The 18,639-nt window shown below is 39.3% G+C and overlaps 1 protein-coding gene and 2 non-coding genes across 3 annotated transcripts; 1 reads left to right on the forward strand and 2 right to left on the reverse strand.

Annotated features, from left to right (window-relative positions):
- Nucleotides 1–133: 133 nt before the first annotated feature.
- On the reverse strand, nt 134–206 carry trnar-acg (transfer RNA arginine (anticodon ACG)). The gene has a single exon. It is a non-coding gene; the product is annotated as a tRNA-Arg (tRNA).
- ccdc3b (coiled-coil domain containing 3b) lies at nt 156–13,630 on the forward strand. The gene is made up of 3 exons (XM_059329423.1): nt 156–1,492; nt 6,729–6,903; nt 13,137–13,630. The coding sequence occupies exons 1-3, from the start codon at nt 1,131–1,133 to the stop codon at nt 13,428–13,430; spliced, it is 831 nt and encodes a 276-aa protein (XP_059185406.1). The 5' UTR covers nt 156–1,130; the 3' UTR covers nt 13,431–13,630.
- trnar-acg (transfer RNA arginine (anticodon ACG)) lies at nt 363–435 on the reverse strand. Its single transcript has one exon. It is a non-coding gene; the product is annotated as a tRNA-Arg (tRNA).
- Nucleotides 13,631–18,639: the final 5,009 nt, after the last annotated feature.

Consider the following 18,639-nt stretch of genomic DNA (forward strand, 5'->3'; position numbering starts at 1 on the left):
TGTGTATCCTATTTCCTGAGTAATGACTCGCAGGCACCCAAAAGGTAAACATGACAAGAACAGACAAATTTGCCTTATCTTGATTCATAGGGCAAAAATGTGTGTATTATGTGCCGTAAACATGAGTAAAAGTCGAGCTAGCCAGGAGTCGAACCTAGAATCTTCTGATCCGTAGTCAGACGCGTTATCCATTGCGCCACTAGCCCTGCGAAAAACTTATGTATCGTATTTCCTGAGTGATGACTCGCAGGCACCCAAAAGGTAAACATGACAAGAACAGACAAAAGACAAAACATATTTGCCTTATCTTGATTCATTAGGCTAAAATTTGTGCATTATGTGCCGTAAACACGAGTAAAAGTCGAGCTAGCCAGGAGTCGAACCTAGAATCTTCTGATCCGTAGTCAGACGCGTTATCCATTGCGCCACTAGCCCATAAAACTACAGTATCATCTGTATCCAGTTTCTGATGACTTTCAGGGTTCGTTCTGATTTTAATTCTGATTTTTGGCGGAACATTCACACCATGGCCATGTTTACTCCACAATTAGTCCTCATGAGTCCTCCAACCACACAGGAAAGTAAACTCCACTACTATTGTCTCCATTTTGTCACTAGAGGGCGCCATTGACTTACTCAAATAATTTCATTGTTTGTTGAGCAGACGGTTCTTTTTGTTGCAATAAATGCCACCTTATCTCACAACCTGCGATCTAGAGGATTTTTTTGTAAGTATTCATAAAGTTTTACAGTGGAGATTCTCACGCAGGACTGAATACACTCTCTTGAATTTTTCTGCTGCTGTCATTACTAAAGTTTCACAGGCGCATTATTTTTGCAAGGGATGCTGGTGTGAATGGGCTGATCCACTGGTCGCAGGTATTGTGACTGGAGGAGGGAGCAAGAGCTGCAGGGAGCAGAGAAGTTACTAACTCTTCGGAAATATTTTGTTGTTTCAAACCTTTGTTTAGATTGACTTACTGTGAATATCAGTTGAGTCAGCATTGGTGGAAGTATGTGCATGGAGTGAAGCCTTGCAATTTTTTTTTCTTCCGAAATTTCATCCATCAAAAGCATCGTGCGCGTCAGTGCGCCTCGCTGACCCGCATTCGTCTCGTCTCTGTCGGATCATGTGGATTATTTTTGCGTTTATTCTGGCAGCAGCGGGTCCTGATGGGAGCTGGGGCTCGGGATGTCAGCTGCCCCGCGACTGGAGACCGCAGACAGAAGCGTGCCGTGCAGAGCTGGCGGAGTTCATAGTCTTTGCTAAGGTGCTAGCGCTGCACAAGGAGTCTTACAATGTGTATAACTACCTGCCTACCTCCGACACCGAGCATCTTTTCTCCGCTGAGATTGAGCTGCTGTGCGACCAGGCGTGGGGCAGCATGCTGGAGGTCCCCGCAGGCTCCCGGTTCAATGTCACTGGCATGGGCTACTTCACCTGCTTCTCCTACAGTGTCACCAAAAACAACAACTACTACTTTTTCCTCAGGTTAGTAATCTGGACATGCATGGACTTTTATTCAGCATTTTGCAACAGCCGACGGAGTTAAAGGCTTAAAAAAAGGCATAAAAAAAGAATGAAAGAAAATAAAGAATAAGTTTTCATATCGTCCCACTGTTAAAATAATCGCCCAAGTCATTTTTTGTCAAAATTGTTGTTTTTTTTGCCTAAATCATCTCATGATTCCGGCCACCTATGGTAAAATCGCCTACATCCTCAGTTGATCAGATGATGTGATTTTACCCCTTTAAGATAATGGCCTATGTCAAGTGTGTGACTTAAGTGGATTTATTATGCCTAAGTCAAAATAAAATGTGACTTAGGCAATTTTTTGAATATGCCTTTGTGACTTAAGCAAGATATGGTAACACTTTATTTTGAAGGTGTCTACATAAGTTTGACATGAGCGTGTCATAAGCATCACATGGGATGTGTCATGAACATTAATGACTCTTTGAAGTAACATTAATGCTCATGATACTTGTCATGTCATGTTTTTCACAGGCTTGTGTGACTCTTATGTAGACACCTTCAAAATAAAGTGTTACCATATCTCGCTTAAGTCACAAAGGCATGTTCAAAAATTGCCTAAGTCATTTATTTCTCTTAAGTTACATAATTTACACACAGTGTTATTACTATGCCAATAGCCATCCTTTGTTACATACTTTTTGAGTGAAATGATCAATAAATGTCATATGTTACACTTTTGGTGAAGTTTTTTATGTTTCTTGCAAAACTTGAAAAAATGAGTTCGGCGATTATTTTAACAGGGTGACGGTATGATTAATTTCTGTTCATATAACTTATATGAGTTGTGCTTTGTGCCATAGATTTAGGCTAGTCCCCTCCTTTATACGTTTTTATACTATCAGAGCAAGGTTTCAAGATTTTTTTATTATTTTTTAAATAGACTAAACGTTTTAAAGGTTTATCTCCATGACTGGTGACCAGTCGACAGTACACGTCTCTTTTCCAGCTGTCTTTTTAATTCTATTTCCTGTTTAAAGAGAATATAAAGCTTGAAAAATGGTGCAGAAATGTCTCTATGTGCTTGCGAATCAGGCAGCTTTGTCAAGTTTTGTGAAGAAAAGTTTATAAACTGAGCAAGCAAAGAAGACAGGGTTGCCTCCTTTTTATTGTAATGCATATTGCATCCATTAATGGCGAAGAGTTCATTATTTTATAATAACTAATTGTGAAAGTCAATACAAATATATTCAGTCTCTAAAAACGTGGGAAACAATAGAGTAAATTATCTTTGGCATGTGATGTAAAGTTCTCCCTGACAAAACTAAATGATGATGGAGTAAAAGGTCCACTAAGTATAGTTATTTCAGCTTTTGCATTCAATCATATTAATTCCTTTTAGAAAACATAAATCATATTCAAGTCAATACTGGACAGTTGAAAGAACGCATAAAGGGGGTTGGGTACTGAATTGAGCCAGAAATAATGCTATATATTGTATGTGTCTGAAACGTTGGTCCCCCAGGACACATCACAAATGTATTTTCTAAGATATAAAAGCCAATTGAACCTCACCTCTTCCTGCCCTGTCTCTCCAATGAAAACCAGCAACTCTTCAGACCTGTGCAGAGATCTATCACAAAGGAAAGTAAGGGCTCTCTGAGGATTAGATCAATCGTCGGTCAGTAAGGAAACACTCAGCAGTCAAAAGCAGAGGATTGGCACGATCCTCACATATTCTCTTTTAATCAGCATCTGTCCATGTGATGCCGTATTGATTTCAGGTTAATAATCTGCCAAACGTTCCACTCCGATTTCAAAAAAAGTATATGGCAGGTTAATATTCAAATGTCTGTGTTGGACAGAAACAACACTGTTTCTCAGGAAACGTCTATTGCATTCCAGCCAGTGTAATTACAGAGCCAGACATTCCCCCAACAGCTTGAAGGTAAACGCGGTCGGTACAGGACCACCTTTTGTCCTGCTGAAACACAACAGTTTGCCGCTCGATGGAGGGAACGTGTGCTGACAGGTCTCACCGATATTTCTCTCTTACTTTGCTTTTTTTTCTCAAAACAGATGAAGAGTTAGATATTCACATGGGGGCAATGAAAAGCATTCCTGAAGTTTAATGTTTGGCGGCCCCACATGATGGTCTGCAGCAGCGCCAACTACAATAGTATTCTCTATAGCATATGTTGCATATCATATGCACAGAATCACACTCATTTTGTGTGATGTTGTGTTGCTGTGACCGATTATGGCTAAAAGACTTGATTTCACTGGTTTTAGTTAATTACACCTCCAGGGATGACTCTCTCGTCCCCTGTTGTGATGGTGGAAACATCCGGACGTTATCCCTGTAATCAGCCAGGCGACCACCATCGGAAACTTCCTGAAGCTAAAGTCACAACAGAGTTGCGTTGTATTGCGGACCTGATAATGATTAAGAAGCAATGATTGCTCCAGTAAACCAAAGCACTGTTTACCATGAATATAATGGAGAGAAGAACTCTCCAAAAACAGTCATGCATATTTCCCTTTCCAAAAGACTGGAGCTCACAAAGCATTCAGACCAATGGACAACGAAACATATTCAGATGACTACTTACGTAATGATCTTGAAGATTTTCTTATAAATAAATGTCACCATCTATTGCTGGATGAGGTGACAAAAACAGTATTGAGCATATGGCCCATGAGATACCTTTACATTGGCAGTATTACAAACGGTCTGTGGCGACATTTCCTGGAAAAAATCACACGCAGGTCACACTGACCATTTTCTACCACCCAAGTGCAAATCCAAAGGAAAAGAAACAAATTTCATATTCCAAAGAAGATAAACAATCCAAAAAAGAAAGGGAGATCTTCAAGATTTTTTTTACGTCAAATAATGTTTGTGTCCAACTTGTCTTGTTTTTACGCTTCAGTTTTTGTGCAGTATCAGCAAAGTATAGAGTGCTAATTTTTTTTGATAAAAGAAGTGGATGTAGCCACCGTGATGTCCCCTATTGGTTTGTGGACTACCATTTTGCAAGCCTTAAGTTTTGCATTTTGGCCGTCGCTGTCTTGTATTTTTGTAATCAGAAGTGACTATGTTTGGTTGAGAGGGTGAATCTGAGGAGGAGGACACCTGGGCTACGTTCATACTGCAGCCTGAAGTGACCCAAATCTGATTTTTTTCGCCCCTATGCGACCTGCATCTGATCTTTTAATGACAGTCTGAACGACACAGATCCGATTTTTTCAAATGCGATCCAGGCCACTTGGATATGTGGTCCTAAAACCGATACATATCTGATCTTTTGACATGCGACTCCAGTCTGAACGGCCAGGTTGCATTCATACATAGGCTGACTGGGGATTTCCACCGGGCGCGTTACAGCCGCGGCACGGCAGCATAGCGAGCCAGCCATATACACGCGAGATAACGAGAACACGCAATAATCCTGACCATACGGCTGTAACGCGCCCGGTGGAAATCAGGCTTTAATGCTCGCGGCCACGTTTTCCGCTACTGCCGTCAACACTAAGCACGCTCGCTGCGTGTGACGTCGTCGTGTCCTCCAATGCGCATGCGGGACACTTTTGGTACGTTTAAAGTTCACACTGGAGATCACATACAAGTCGCATTTAATACGAAATGTGAACGACCTTGCAAAAAAATCGCATTCCACAAAAAAATCCGAATTGAGCATTAAGCCCTGCTGTCTGAACGTAGCCTAAGTCATGCTGGCGCCAGCTAGCTAGCTGAGTTAGCAAGGAGCATCCTTAACTCAGAATAAACAGCTGATCCCATAGTGTCTTTTAGTACAACCTAATGCTGAAAAAGATATTTTTAGTTGACCCACAACCTAAATCATACCCTGCTTCATCATCTATTTTCGTCTAAATGGGAGCATTATTTACAAAGCAAACATCATGCTATGGTAATAAACCAAGAGAGAAGTAGGGTATTTTTTCATAGACTTCTATACAATCTGACTTATTTCTTAGAAAGGACACAAGTTGAAGGCTATTTCTCATATGCTTGACTTTTTAGACCCGGAGGTGTTGGAACTATTCCTTGAATTTTTCACTGAACAATTTTTGTTGAATCTTGTACCGAAGTATCACTTTTCAACTTTCATAAATATTGAAAGAAATAGATATGAGATATGGCCAAACAAAATGTCTTTGCATGTCATGCTCTGCAGCATAACTTGCTAATGCGAGACTCTCATAAATTCATCATAAACCTAAAACAGATCAGTGTGGAGTTTCAAAGGAGTGTTGTTGTGGCAACTGTGCAAACCTTACTCCTAGACACTGTAAGAGAAGCCAAAACTTAAGAAGTTCTCATCACAGTCTTCAGTGAAAGTCTATTTCCTGTTTAAAAGCCCCAAACAATACTTAACCAAGACGAAAATAGTCTTTCCAATCAATCATGTTGAGCTTATACTCCCAGGACAGAACAATCAGAGCATGGAGAGATGAGGATATCCCTCAGGACCTTTAAATGAGACAGATTGACTGTTTTGCTGTGCTATAAAAACTACTTCAACCACAGTTTCTTTGAATATGTCAAAGTGTGCATGTGCTGCATTGTTGCTGTGGAACACACAAAATGTATCACATTTGACCATACATTGTAAGAACGGTATTGGTTTATTTTTTTGTGTTCTGTTTAGTTATGTTTCCATCACTCCAGACAAGTTCCTCTTGGTCCTTCTGACCTTCTGGTCAATGTGCTTTTAACTGATCTTTGACCTTTTCTGTTGAAGCAAAACATCAGCTTTCTTTGTGCTCTTTCAACATGCACACACAGTCTCTGATAGGGACAACCAAACTGCTGATGTCCCTCGAGGGATGCAAGATGGAATCCAGATGTATGGAAACACGCTGCTTCAAGACTTCCTCCCTCACACACTTCACATGTAGAAGATATGAAACATGCTCTGTAAATCCCTTTGGCTTGTAGTTTGCTGGCTTGACTCATCTACATAATGCTTGAATTTGCATATAAAATAAACCACATCTGCAAACAATTCTGCAAACATTTTTACGATTGACATGTCTATCAACTTTATAGGATGGATAGCAATAGGTAAAACCTGTGCATTTGTGATTTAAAATCTTGATGACATGATTAAATTGCTCACAACTTCTGTTTGTGTGCATCTGCTTCTGTTTTTACATATGCACTCATTTACTGCATGTTCAATTGTGCCTGTACTCCATCAACATAATCTTTTCCGTTTCTGCCATGCAGGATGGATGAGAACTACAATATTATGCCTCATGGAGTGAACTTCCAGGACCCAATCTTCCCCGACACTGCAGAGAACCATCGCATATTCGCCAGCCTTTTCCAGTTTGCCAACTGCACATCTGGTACTCAGGTCCACAGCTTCACCCCAGAGTGGGAGGCTCAGGAGGACAGCAGGGTACGTCGCCTATCAGACCCACCACCATAATCCGGTTCCTTGTGTTGTTTGCCTCTTTTGTAGTGCCTTTCTCACGCTCAGTTTGTGATAAGGACATCATTTGATTCAGTTGTGTATTTATGGTGGACGAATGGTTTGGGGAAAAAGAGTGGCGTGAACCACAATAGCCCAAAGTACTGTGGTGTACACTTAAATGATTCAATATTACATCCTGTTGTTTTTAAAGGAATACTATGAAGAAGCTGGCAAGTTAGATATGTTCTTAATGCATGGAAAACCAAACACACATTTGCTGAGGTTTTAGCAACACAATGGCCTCACTATGGAAAAATGTTCTTTGCTTTTGCCAGTTCTTTGGCAAAACATGTTGTTGTTTAATGGAATATTTCTCGTGCCCAAAGACGAAGGACAACATTGAAGTAAGTGGCAGCATGTGGAGACATGTCCAGTACCACAACAATAGTCTCACAAAACACTAATTGGGTTTGGGTGTCAGCCCCTCAGAATCAAAAACCAAGTACTATGTTACGCAGATATTCAAGTTTAAATTAATCATTGAAGAAACAGTACCATTTGTAGATCAGAACCTCAAGATTTAACGAATAGTGAATCAAGAGGATGACTTGGATCCATAGACAAAAGGAGTGGACATAACCATTGTAACGTTTGTTGACTACCATACTGAAGTTTGGCATTTTGGCCATCATTGTGTTGGGTTTTTTTTGGAGCCTGAAGGAACTGAAGGAGAAAGAGTGGACCTAAATTATCTGCTAACTCTAGCACATGTTTGGTTAGCAAAGGGCATCTGTTGTATGTACTAGAGTTGCTAGGCCTGCCAGACTGGCTTTAGGTCCTTCGTTTACAGATGACTTACATATTACTATTACATTACATGTCATTTAGCTGATGCTTTTGTCCAAGGCGACTTACAATACAATTGTATGTTTGCAGGCAGTCTCATTGGTTAGTTTTTAAATGTAAATGTAAATGTATTCTTGGGCTGTTTGACTCTTACCTGTGTGCAAATCATTGTACAGATGCTGGTACCAATAGTGAGAACTGAGTTAGGTAAGAAAGCTTTTAGTTACGCTGCCCCTTTATCATGGAACAATCTGCAAAAATAATTGATATTGTCCTAGTTGATCACAATTGGTAAATTTAAATCGATTCGAAAGGATAAAGAAATAATTTCCCTTGGTCTCTACTTGAGGCCCTTTCACTGATGTTGTGATGGCTGTATTTGTATTTAATTGTTTATGTTAACTGTGTTTAAATGTTGTCACTTTTTATGCTGCTTTCTTGACCAGGTCTCTCTTGGAAAAGAGAATTTTTTAATCTCAACAAAACTTTTTACCTGGTTAAATAAAGGATATATATAAGTGCATTCAACCTGATGGTACTAGCCATATACCACAGGAATCAAGTAAGTGCATAACTTTAAAGAGCCAACTGTAATCGCTACAGGAGTGCTATACCTTAAAGAAGAGCTGTTTTTTTTAGGTGACCATGACTTAACTGAGGTATTGTTGGAAGAGGAAGGTCTTCAGCCTGCGGTGGAAAATGTACAGGCTGTCTGAGGTCCTGACGTTGGTGGGGAGCTCGTTCCACCATTTGGGGGCCAGGACAGAGAAAAGTCTGGAAGTGGTTTTGAGGCAAGTTGACCCACGCAGGGTGGGAGTTGCCAGCTGTTGGGCTGATTTTGGCTGTTGCGGATCGGAGAGGACGGGCAGGGGTGTAGGGTTTGAAAAGATCCTGTATGTATACTATGACAGACTGTATGTTGGAAAGTGAGTTTACAGTGATGCCAATGTGCTGTCCTACCTTGACTAGTTAGCTACTGGATGCCTATTTTGGCTAGTAAAAAACAAGCTTAAAACAGGTAAGGTAGTAAATCAAGTGAGAAGTAGGGTCATTTTCTCATATACTTCTATCCAATTTTTTAAGATTTCTTTTTGCAACTAGTGAAGTCGCCCCCTGCTGGCCATTAGAAAATTATGTCTGCTTCTTTTATACATTCTATGCTCAAATGACTTTATTTTGGACTGAATAATCAGCCCTTCTCCTTTCTTATATAACAAACACAACAATTTCATGTCCATCTGCTGGGGAGAACTGAAAATACTTTATGGAAAAAACAGCAACAGCAAAAACAGGGAAAGTGGATAGGTCATAAAATTAAAAATTAAAAAATTAAAAATTAAAAAATCACTAAATAGCTCCTGGATTACTCCTGGACAATGCAAATTGATTTTTTTATGGTAATGACAAAAAGGACCTGACTCACTAAGCTTCAGCTTCACTGTTTAATTGATGAAGGCTCATTTTTACCTAAACACTACTGGCAAACACTAACACCTAGCGCTCCTGGACTCTGTAAGTTTCCTGCATCTTATCCCAGACTCCATGTGTCAGTATTTAAATGATTTCCAGTCATACACCACTGCTTTATCCCCTTTAATGAATCTAAACCTTTGGCTTAATCCCCTTGATTTAGGTCAGTCTTCTTCTGTCTGTTTCCAATCATTTACTGACTATTCATGAAAGCAAAAAATCCGCCAAGAATGAAAACATGGTTTGCATTTCCATTAACATCAAACTTTTGGGTCAGGCCTGTGATTATAATTACGAGGCAACATTTAGATATCAATGCTGCTTTCTTACATCATCCTCATGATTAGATTTCCTCCTAGCAAAAATAAAAACAGACTTTAACTGGTACCGTGCAACCATTGTTTATATAACTGACCTAAACTCTCATCAGAACAGATCATGCCATACGCATCACATCATCCAGTGTCAACCAAAGTAAATCAAATGGCATGCAGTCATTTTGAAATTTAACGCCAAACAGTATCAGCAGTAAAAACATTATTTTAAGCATTTTCCCACAGTTTTATGGTCCAAACACAAATGCAGAAATATTAGCCGTTAAGGGCTATAAACACTGTCCTGACCTGGTGACTGCACAAAAAGGCAAAACTGATCGCTCATCTTTGGATAACGTTGTTTGTTTTTCCTTCGATGTCAATCATGTCTCCTCTGAGATGGGTAATGACAGATAGCTTGGGTCTTGCATGAAGTATAAACCCTTTTTTTTTTGTTCATGTTGAAGTTGCGTTTACATCAGACTGGATGAAATGTTGCGGGGTACCGGAGAGTGAGTGTGCCACATGGATCCATTTTGGTGCCTGTCAAAGACTGGGATTCTTGAGTTTGAAGGATAGGTGCATTTGCCAGACGGGAGGGGGCTAACAAAAGCGTTATATAACAAAGTTGCATTGTGGGAAATGCAAGAATCAATGTTTACAGAGCTACAAACCTACTCTTCTGAGTTTGACTGACAAATCCATCTTTTTGCCAGTGGTACGCTTTTACAGTATACTTGATTTTTTTTATTCTGCTCAAATAAGCCGTTAAGAAATAATTCTCTTTTTATACACTGTTCTTAATTACATCAATTTAGTAGTGCAGATAAAAAATCAGGGGGAAAGATGTCAATAACTTGCATATTTTACTTTTTTTTGTGTGTGTGTATAAGGGTTTTAAGCATTTTACAAGTATATCTAGGAGGAGGAGGCTTTGGAGACAAAACCGTTGGGCACATTTTCACTGCATGAGAGAAACCTTGCCCCAAACTGCATGGGATAAGAATAAAGTGAATGTGTCTGTAAAGGAGAGACTTGTGGGTACCCATACAACCCGTTGTCATTCAGATATCTTAAGGTAAGAGGTCAAGGGACCAAGGGACAGTTTTTCGCTTGCTAAAATTTAGCCTAACTTTCGAGTATTATTGCTAACATGGTTGGTTCCATCCTTAGGTCTTCCAGTTTCATACGGTACCAGTATCCTTCCTACAGCACTCACTAGAGCCTCTGGAAGAAAAAAAGTTGCATTGTGCACCAGCCATCGGTTGAAACGCCAAGGGGTTTACTATCACATAGAAAATGTTGTATGTAAACTGTGACAGAAGCTCAACTTTTTGTACAAACACAACAATGCTTCCCCATTTGTTATAGGAAGCATAAGGTTGATTCATGCATAATGTCCATTCATAAGCTCCTAGATTGTTTTATATAAAGTTTCAATCATAAGTTATGGCTCAAGATGATTCAAACACTCCCTGCTGTATTTTATATGATAAATAAGGTCAATTTTCCTTCCCTCACAGAGAGATGTAATAACCAGTGGTCTATATTTATGTAAAAAGCTCTTGTTGGAAAATCTCCACGTCATATCTAATTTTTGCTTCTCTGGAACTTTGGCCCATACTTAACCTGCCACCGTGATTGATGGGTGCTTATGAAACAATATATCAGAGTTAATGTAGGGAAGACTGCTTTTCCTGTTAGTGCGGTGGTCTACACATGTAGCTGCTTTAGCTGAGCCTGTATCTTCTTTATCATCATCTTCTTCTTCTGTACTTTTAGGACTCTGTATTTCTCGATGTAATTGTAATTATTAAGCTCTATCCCAGACATGTGGTACAAGAAAGGTTGTAATTAACATTGACATTTCAAAGGCATTGAAAAAACTTCTTGTCTACTGGTTTGACTGTCACATTGATAAAACGCAAAAGCTCACCATGAGCAAAATACAGTATATCTTCCACCCAGAGGTAGGTTCATATTTAATTTCTGTGTAAGTCTCGGCTCCAGACTATTTCAAGGGCAATTACCTAAGTATTTGTCCACACTGCAGCTTAGCCTGAAACAACATTGTAAACGTGGCCGACTGGCCGTAAGAACCAACTGAAGGCGTCTTGTGTTTGAGTGAAAGCCATACCTGAGTGCAGAGAGAGGTGATGTGCCATTTCACACCCTCTGCTTTACATAACTTGATTGTTCTGCTCCTGAACTTCATCCTCAGCGTTATAAAGTTTCATACCTCTTTTAAATCCCTATTGGGACATAAGTAAGAGCACATGGGAAATATCCACGGCTAATATTACAGCGAGTAATGCACTAACCAGTGATGTGGGCCGGCGGCCAGCAGCACATTTTTAACATTTCCTCAAAAACCCTCAGTGGTTGTTATCTGATGGCAGGGAATATACATCAGAGTTTCACGCCGGCCCCATGTGGAAGCATTAGGATCTGTGGAGGAAATCCACACTCAGGCAGACAGGCATGCAGTCAGACGCAGCTGGAGCTAATTTCTTCACCTAGGAAAAGGTCCGGGCCTTTGGTTGTCTGTCCCAGATTCGCAGGCATGTTGGGGTTCTTCTCGCAGTGATGTCTCGCTAAACAGACGGAGCATGTTGTGTAACCATATTACCTCAGAGTTATCTTGGTCCATACCTGTAACAAAAATGTGTGTTGTCTTTGGCTAATAGAAATTGGCTGGCACATAAAGATCAGCGCATGGTAACTCTTAAAGTCGTCATGTTTCCATGAGTTATCCAACAGCAAGAAAGGTATAGTCTCAAACATACTTAATAATTCATCTCTTGACTTTTTCTCCTTCTCTTTTCTTTCATTTAAAGCCACAAGCAGCCAAAAAATGTCACTTTCATTGCCTCATTCATACACAAACAGCAGAATATGCTGAAAGACTTACGAGCTGTTGGCACTGGTTGTCGGCCCAAAGAGCATGCCAGAAGTGACTTATCCATAGGAAACCCAGTATCAAAAACAGCAGATCTGTCAGGTGCTACGTCATAAATGTTACAAAAACATACTAAATCTGAACTAGTGCTTAGTACGAGCCATTACAGGACAAAACTCCACATATGATTTTGTTAAAAAAGTTAAAGTGAAATGAAAACCGTCTGGAGACCTTGCAGAATATGAGTTGATACTGGCCTTCTTCAAACCTGAACCTGAAAGTAATTGATCCATAATTTCACAGTTCAGTTTTCAGATGTTCAGCTACGAGCCAGACTGATATCGGTCTATTACAGACATACTGGTATTTATTAGTATCAGTAGATGTTGTGCGATCTGTACAAATATAAAATTTGGCATGGATCGATTGTTTTACAGAGCAAATAATGCCGAAAACAATGCTTGGAAATATTTTTAAAAAAGGGGTAGCAATTAATTTTTTATGTATTTAAATGGTCAGCAATTAATTTATACTGGAAATAAAGTAAGTTTAATATTCTACAAGATATTTGTTAAGGAAAGCAGTCTTCTGAATACCTTTGCATAGTCAAATTTGTGCATCTAAAACCAGTGTCCAGCTCTATTCCTAATATTTCAAAATTGTAAACTTTTTTTCTTGGGTCTTCACAGTTGTTGTGCTCCGCAGTGCAGAAGGCTCTGTTTGAGGAGGAGGAGAGAGTCTGGACTCTTTCTCAGAAGGTGCGCTCTTTGGAGAAAGCCAACGATCACCTGAGAGAAAGAGTGAAGACCATGAAGCGTCTGCTACGCCAGGCCCAACGGGAAACAACGAAGGAGCAACAGACCCTGAGCCTCAAACAGCTCTATGAAAAAAAGACGCCCCAAACTCACCCTGACCAGGAGACTGCCCAGGACCAAAGGAACCAGCCGCTAAAGAAGGTCCTGACCAAGACGCTAAAAAACTAGAGACAGCGTTGATCAATTCAGTGTTACAAAATGGACTTTAATTGTAATTTCATTACATCCTCCAGGCTTTCAGCCTAATTAAAGGGAAACATTGGAATTTTTCAACCTAGTCAATTTTTTCCCATGTTTTTTTGTCACTAGTAACTAATGGGAACAAGGGTTTTTGAATTTGGTCTAGTATTAAGATAGAGTGCTACAGCTAGCAGGAGGATTGCTAACTGGAGGATTAGGGCCAAGTAGGGGGAAATAATGTTTGAAATGTTGAAAATAAAATTTTAATACAATGTTGAGAAAATAAGTCAAAATGTCAAGAATAAAATCAACTTTTTGAGTCCCGTAAAGTAGACTTCAAGCTACAACAGGATTTTCCTCAAGATGTCTAATATATGTTTAAAGAATTCACATAAATTACATAAAAGCAGATTTTCCCAAAACAATAGTTACAGCTCATATATGTGTACGGGGGGATTTTAGTACTACTACACCCTTAAATATTGTGGTTATTGCTCATTTTATGACATTGAAAAAAATCAGGTTGTAGCTTGCAGTCTACCTAACTGTTCAGATAGGAAACAATGTCCCTCTGATGACTCATTGATACGGGAACAACCAATCTGTCAATATCTTCCCAACTTGACCAAACTCAAAAAGTTGACTTTATTCTCGACAATTCAACTTTTTTCTCGAACTGCAAAATGAAAATAAGATTGGACATACATTGAGAGTTGACAATTGCCCTGAGTGATTACATCGCAGCCTATTTTGCAGTTGCCGGCTAAATCGCTCACGCTCAGCAATTTAAAAAAAAACCCATTAGTCACCTTGACACTGAAACATGGGAACATACCACATTTTAACAAATTTCACAATCAAATTTGGTTGATTCAGCTTTATTAACTGGTAAAATGGACCAATGCCACTGAGACTGTCACCTACAAAGCCACCACTCATGCCTATTACATACTTATCCGTGTGTGTGTGTGTGTGTGTGTGTTTGGAGATCAGATCTTTCATTTGACCCATTTTGTGACCCCAGAATAACTAAAGTTAAGGATTAACTGCCTGATTTAAAGGATTAAAATGGTTTCACAGCAGTTATAGATCTTCATCTCTAACTTCACCCCATTAGTTCAACGATCGTTCTGTCTGAATAATTGTTGTCGTTAACTCCCCAACTTCCACCTGTGTCTTTTGTTGGTTTAATTCAGTGGCAGCACAAACCTTTTCCAAACAACAGACAGAACTCTTAGCTGGCGCATGCACTGTGGACGATGTTAAAGCATTAAAAATGGAATATCTTGTTTCTTTCTGTGCTGGACACATTATGCATTGTATACATTTTAGAATTAGTTTCTTACTTCAGAGTCGTATCGTTACAGAGGAGCAGCTGTGCCAAAGTTTAAAAAGCTGCAAGATTATCATTACGTCACATCTTGCTTTTCTACCTTTGCCTGCTTTTTCATTTACCTGTATCTATTTATAGCCAAGAAACAATCCCAAAGTGAATGATTCGTTAATTTCAGTTAATTTTTTCCCAAGAGTGCCTTTCTCCCCCAACGCCTCTGTATGCAAGTCTGTTCATCCACTTTGTACTGAAGTAAAGTGTAATTTTTGTATTTGAAAACAGGGTGCTGAGCACTCATTAAGTCCAGCCAGTGGGCGTGGTACAAGATTGGCTTTTTCTGTGTCAGAAATGAAAGGTTTGCATTTATTATACTTTTCTGTATTTGCCTCTATTATTATTGTTGCTTTCTCTGAACTCTATAAACATGTGGTTTGCTTTGCCTATTCTTTTGTGTAACAGTTATTGTATTTTTTTTAATAAATACATTTTTACAAAACTACCCATATGTTTATTTTTAGTCATGACAGTTGATTTTGTCTTCCTACAGTCCTGAACATTTTGTGGGTATTCCTGCAAAAATGAAAAAATTTGAAGATGTCACACAAAATTTTGTCCGGGGACGTAGTAAAGTCGTGTGAAAGCAACGTAGTACCCCTACAGAGAGCAAATGAAAGTCCGTAATTTTGTAGGTCAACCCAGCAGGTCTATTGAGAATTGGCCTATCCGTGTCCGGCGTGATGCGTTTAAATATCCCCAACGACCACTGGAGTCTCATTTAGCCACTTGTTAGCAATCGCCTTTTAAAAGACGAACTTCAAAAGTTACAAGTGGGGGTGTTTACTAATGTATTTATGTCGTACATGAAAACACGAACATCTCTTAAACTTGTGATAACCGCAGACCTTATTTCAGGCATCTTACCAAAAAACAATTCAAAATCCTCATAGAGTTTGAGAGGTTGGACCCCATGGCGCCCAAATGCTAACTCCTTCCTGTGGCAACCCATGGGGTAGGGTGGGGTGGCAGCCCAACTCTTTCACCTACAAGAACAGTGTTTTTCTTCTGTTGGAATTTCTGTACAGAATAGGGACGTCATGATTCTCCAAATCCAGAATTTGATTGCAATTTGTATTTTAAGGTCACAATTATATTTTGATTTAAACATTTCATTTTTAGGGCTGGCTTTCCCAAGGTGATATAACCGCTGTATTCAATTTGGCACATACCGCACTTTGCCGATTCTGCCTTTGATTTCGATTATTGACATTGAAAGCTCATTTTGATTTCCTTTCGGGCAAGTAAAAAAAGTATATAATTTTATTATAACGTTTAATTTAGAGAGTTTCATATTCTTTCCTTCTTGATTCCTCACATCTGAATCAAGGACACTTTTAAAATGAGCTCATAAAAACCAATATTGTATAAAGTTGTAAAAGTTGCTTAGTACAACCACAATCCAAGCAGTGGGAAAAGGGATCAAAAACTCTTTTAAAGAGCAAGAAATGCAGATTGCACTCTGGTTGTGTTAAAGACATTTTCATGCATCTTTTGCCTCAACTGACTTCTCCAGGCCTGTTCAATCAGCTACAACAGTTTTATAGACCAATTTGAAACAGCTCTACTGGTTTAGTAGAGTGTAACATTATGTTCTCTTTTCATCTGCAACACATTTTAAAACGAATGTGTCTAGCCAAACACCAGAGCAAAGTAATGAATTCAAGTTTCAAACCTCAAATGTAATGTTTCCTGCTTTCTATGTATTCATGACAGAAAAGATGAATGCTTTTTGACATGCACAGTATGTACTATTGTGATCCAGTGCTAATAAATCAAAAGTTTTCAAAGAACTGGTGAAAATTTAAAAGCAACATAAATTCTTATGATGAATTGGCCCCATTTTGACCTCTTCTTCTCAAGCTTTTGACCAGTTTTATGTCCGGAACGCTTTCAGAGAGAACACAGGACCATTTGAGATGCGAATCATTTTGGCAGATGAAATTTTCAACACAATTTCCAGGAGGGCTGAACCAAATTTCTTCCATATGGTGGTGTCGCATAAAAAGTGAGGGAATGAGAGGCAGGGTCTGCATGGCAGGAGGAGGAACAAAAAAATGGAAACATTTCAAATATGTTTTATGTCAGGAACTCTCTCGCACAATTGTTCTGCAGTAAAGCTGGATGCGAAGCAGACATTTACAAGTTTTCCTCTCGCTTGACCTCTTGAGCAAAAAGAAGGTGTTGCAGAGAACAACTTCTCGTCTTGTCTCCTCATTAGCTCTTTCTTCTCCACGTGAAACCTTTGCATAAGACAACCTTGCCTGCAGCCAACTGTCAAAATCCCATGGACCCAGGCCAAAGATGATATACACACACTGCTTTCTCAACATAAACCACCGTGCACAGCCAAGCTGCAAAACAGATGTCAGGCAATACGACGGCACAGTGGTGGTCCCTTCCAGAGGACCTGGCTATCTGCGGACATGGTTTATTTATCTAGCCTGTTTTATGTTTTCAAGTGCTGTTACTTTCTCTGGCAGCTCTGATTTCATTTTTCTTTTTGATAATCCCAGAGCATCTGATTGTTTAATACAGTATATCTTTTCCCTCACTGTTCATGTTTTCTCAAGCAGCTACACTTAAATCTTTCACTCTGTCTGTCATTCATCGCTCCACAGGAACAAATCCACCAGAGAGGCTTCTTACTTTGAGCTCTCCAACCTGCCATTGGCTCCATTATTTCTGTAGATAATTACTTGGGCCTGTACTTGGAGAGCCTGTGTTCCCTTTTAAGAAAGGAAGAGCAGCTCGTTGTGTTTTCAATTAGTCACCCCAGTTATATAAAAAAAAAAAATGACTGAGGCTCTACAGCCATGCAAGTGACTCTATGAGCAACCCGTAAAAATTACTCTCCCTTGCGACAAACCTGCTTTCTGATTTATTTATTTTACATAAAAGTGTTTGTGTTAAAATAAGTTTGTTCTATAATTTAAGTCATGTAAGATAATTAGGTTACTTATGTGACGCAAGTTAACTTGTACATAAGGTATTTAAACAAGTCAATGCAGACATGGTTTCACATGTTTCTTATTTATCTTCTTAACATACAAAAGTATAGAGGCACAAGTACAGATTACTGCTGAATACTAAAAAGGGCTGAACACAAAAAGCAAATGCAGATTTAAAGTCATGTCCACATCAAAAAGTAGCAATGCATGTATCAAAACACATGGTCTTATCACGGCTAATTACTCATTATACAGCAAAACTTCACTTAAATCCTCAAAGGTACCAGCAGACCTGCACAGACTCATTCAGCTCACACAGATCAACCGGTGGCTGAACAACCACGACATTATTCAGAGTTTTGCAGCTCTGTCCTGCTCACTGTAACACCAGCAGCAACACAACAGCTTTAATGTTCAGACCGACCAAGTGCAGCACATAATGTGACCTCCATAACATCAACTACTTTTAAAAACAGATTAAAAACCTATCTTTTCTCTACAGCATTTGGTTGAATTGTGTGCATGTGTGGTTGTGGGAGTGGGTGCACATGTGTGAGTAAGTAAGTGTATATGTGGTGAATATGGAATAGCTTGTCTACCTGCACTCTTCAATACATTTTTTATCGATTTTTGTTTGTTTTTTCTGTGTTTTTTGTTGTTGTTTTTTTAACTGTAATTATGTGTATACATTGTGAAGCACATTGAGTCTGCCTTGTGCATGAAATGCGCTCTATAAATAAAGTTGAATTGAATTGAATACTGACCGTTAGGTGAGCGTCACTGTGAGTTTTAACTATTAACCAGAAGAAGTAGCAGCCAGGTCCAATAGTATGTCGCATAACGACGTTGAGTGACGCTG

This window comes from Centropristis striata, chromosome 3, assembly GCF_030273125.1.
Source record: "Centropristis striata isolate RG_2023a ecotype Rhode Island chromosome 3, C.striata_1.0, whole genome shotgun sequence".
Classification (NCBI taxonomy): Eukaryota; Metazoa; Chordata; class Actinopteri; order Perciformes; family Serranidae; genus Centropristis; species Centropristis striata.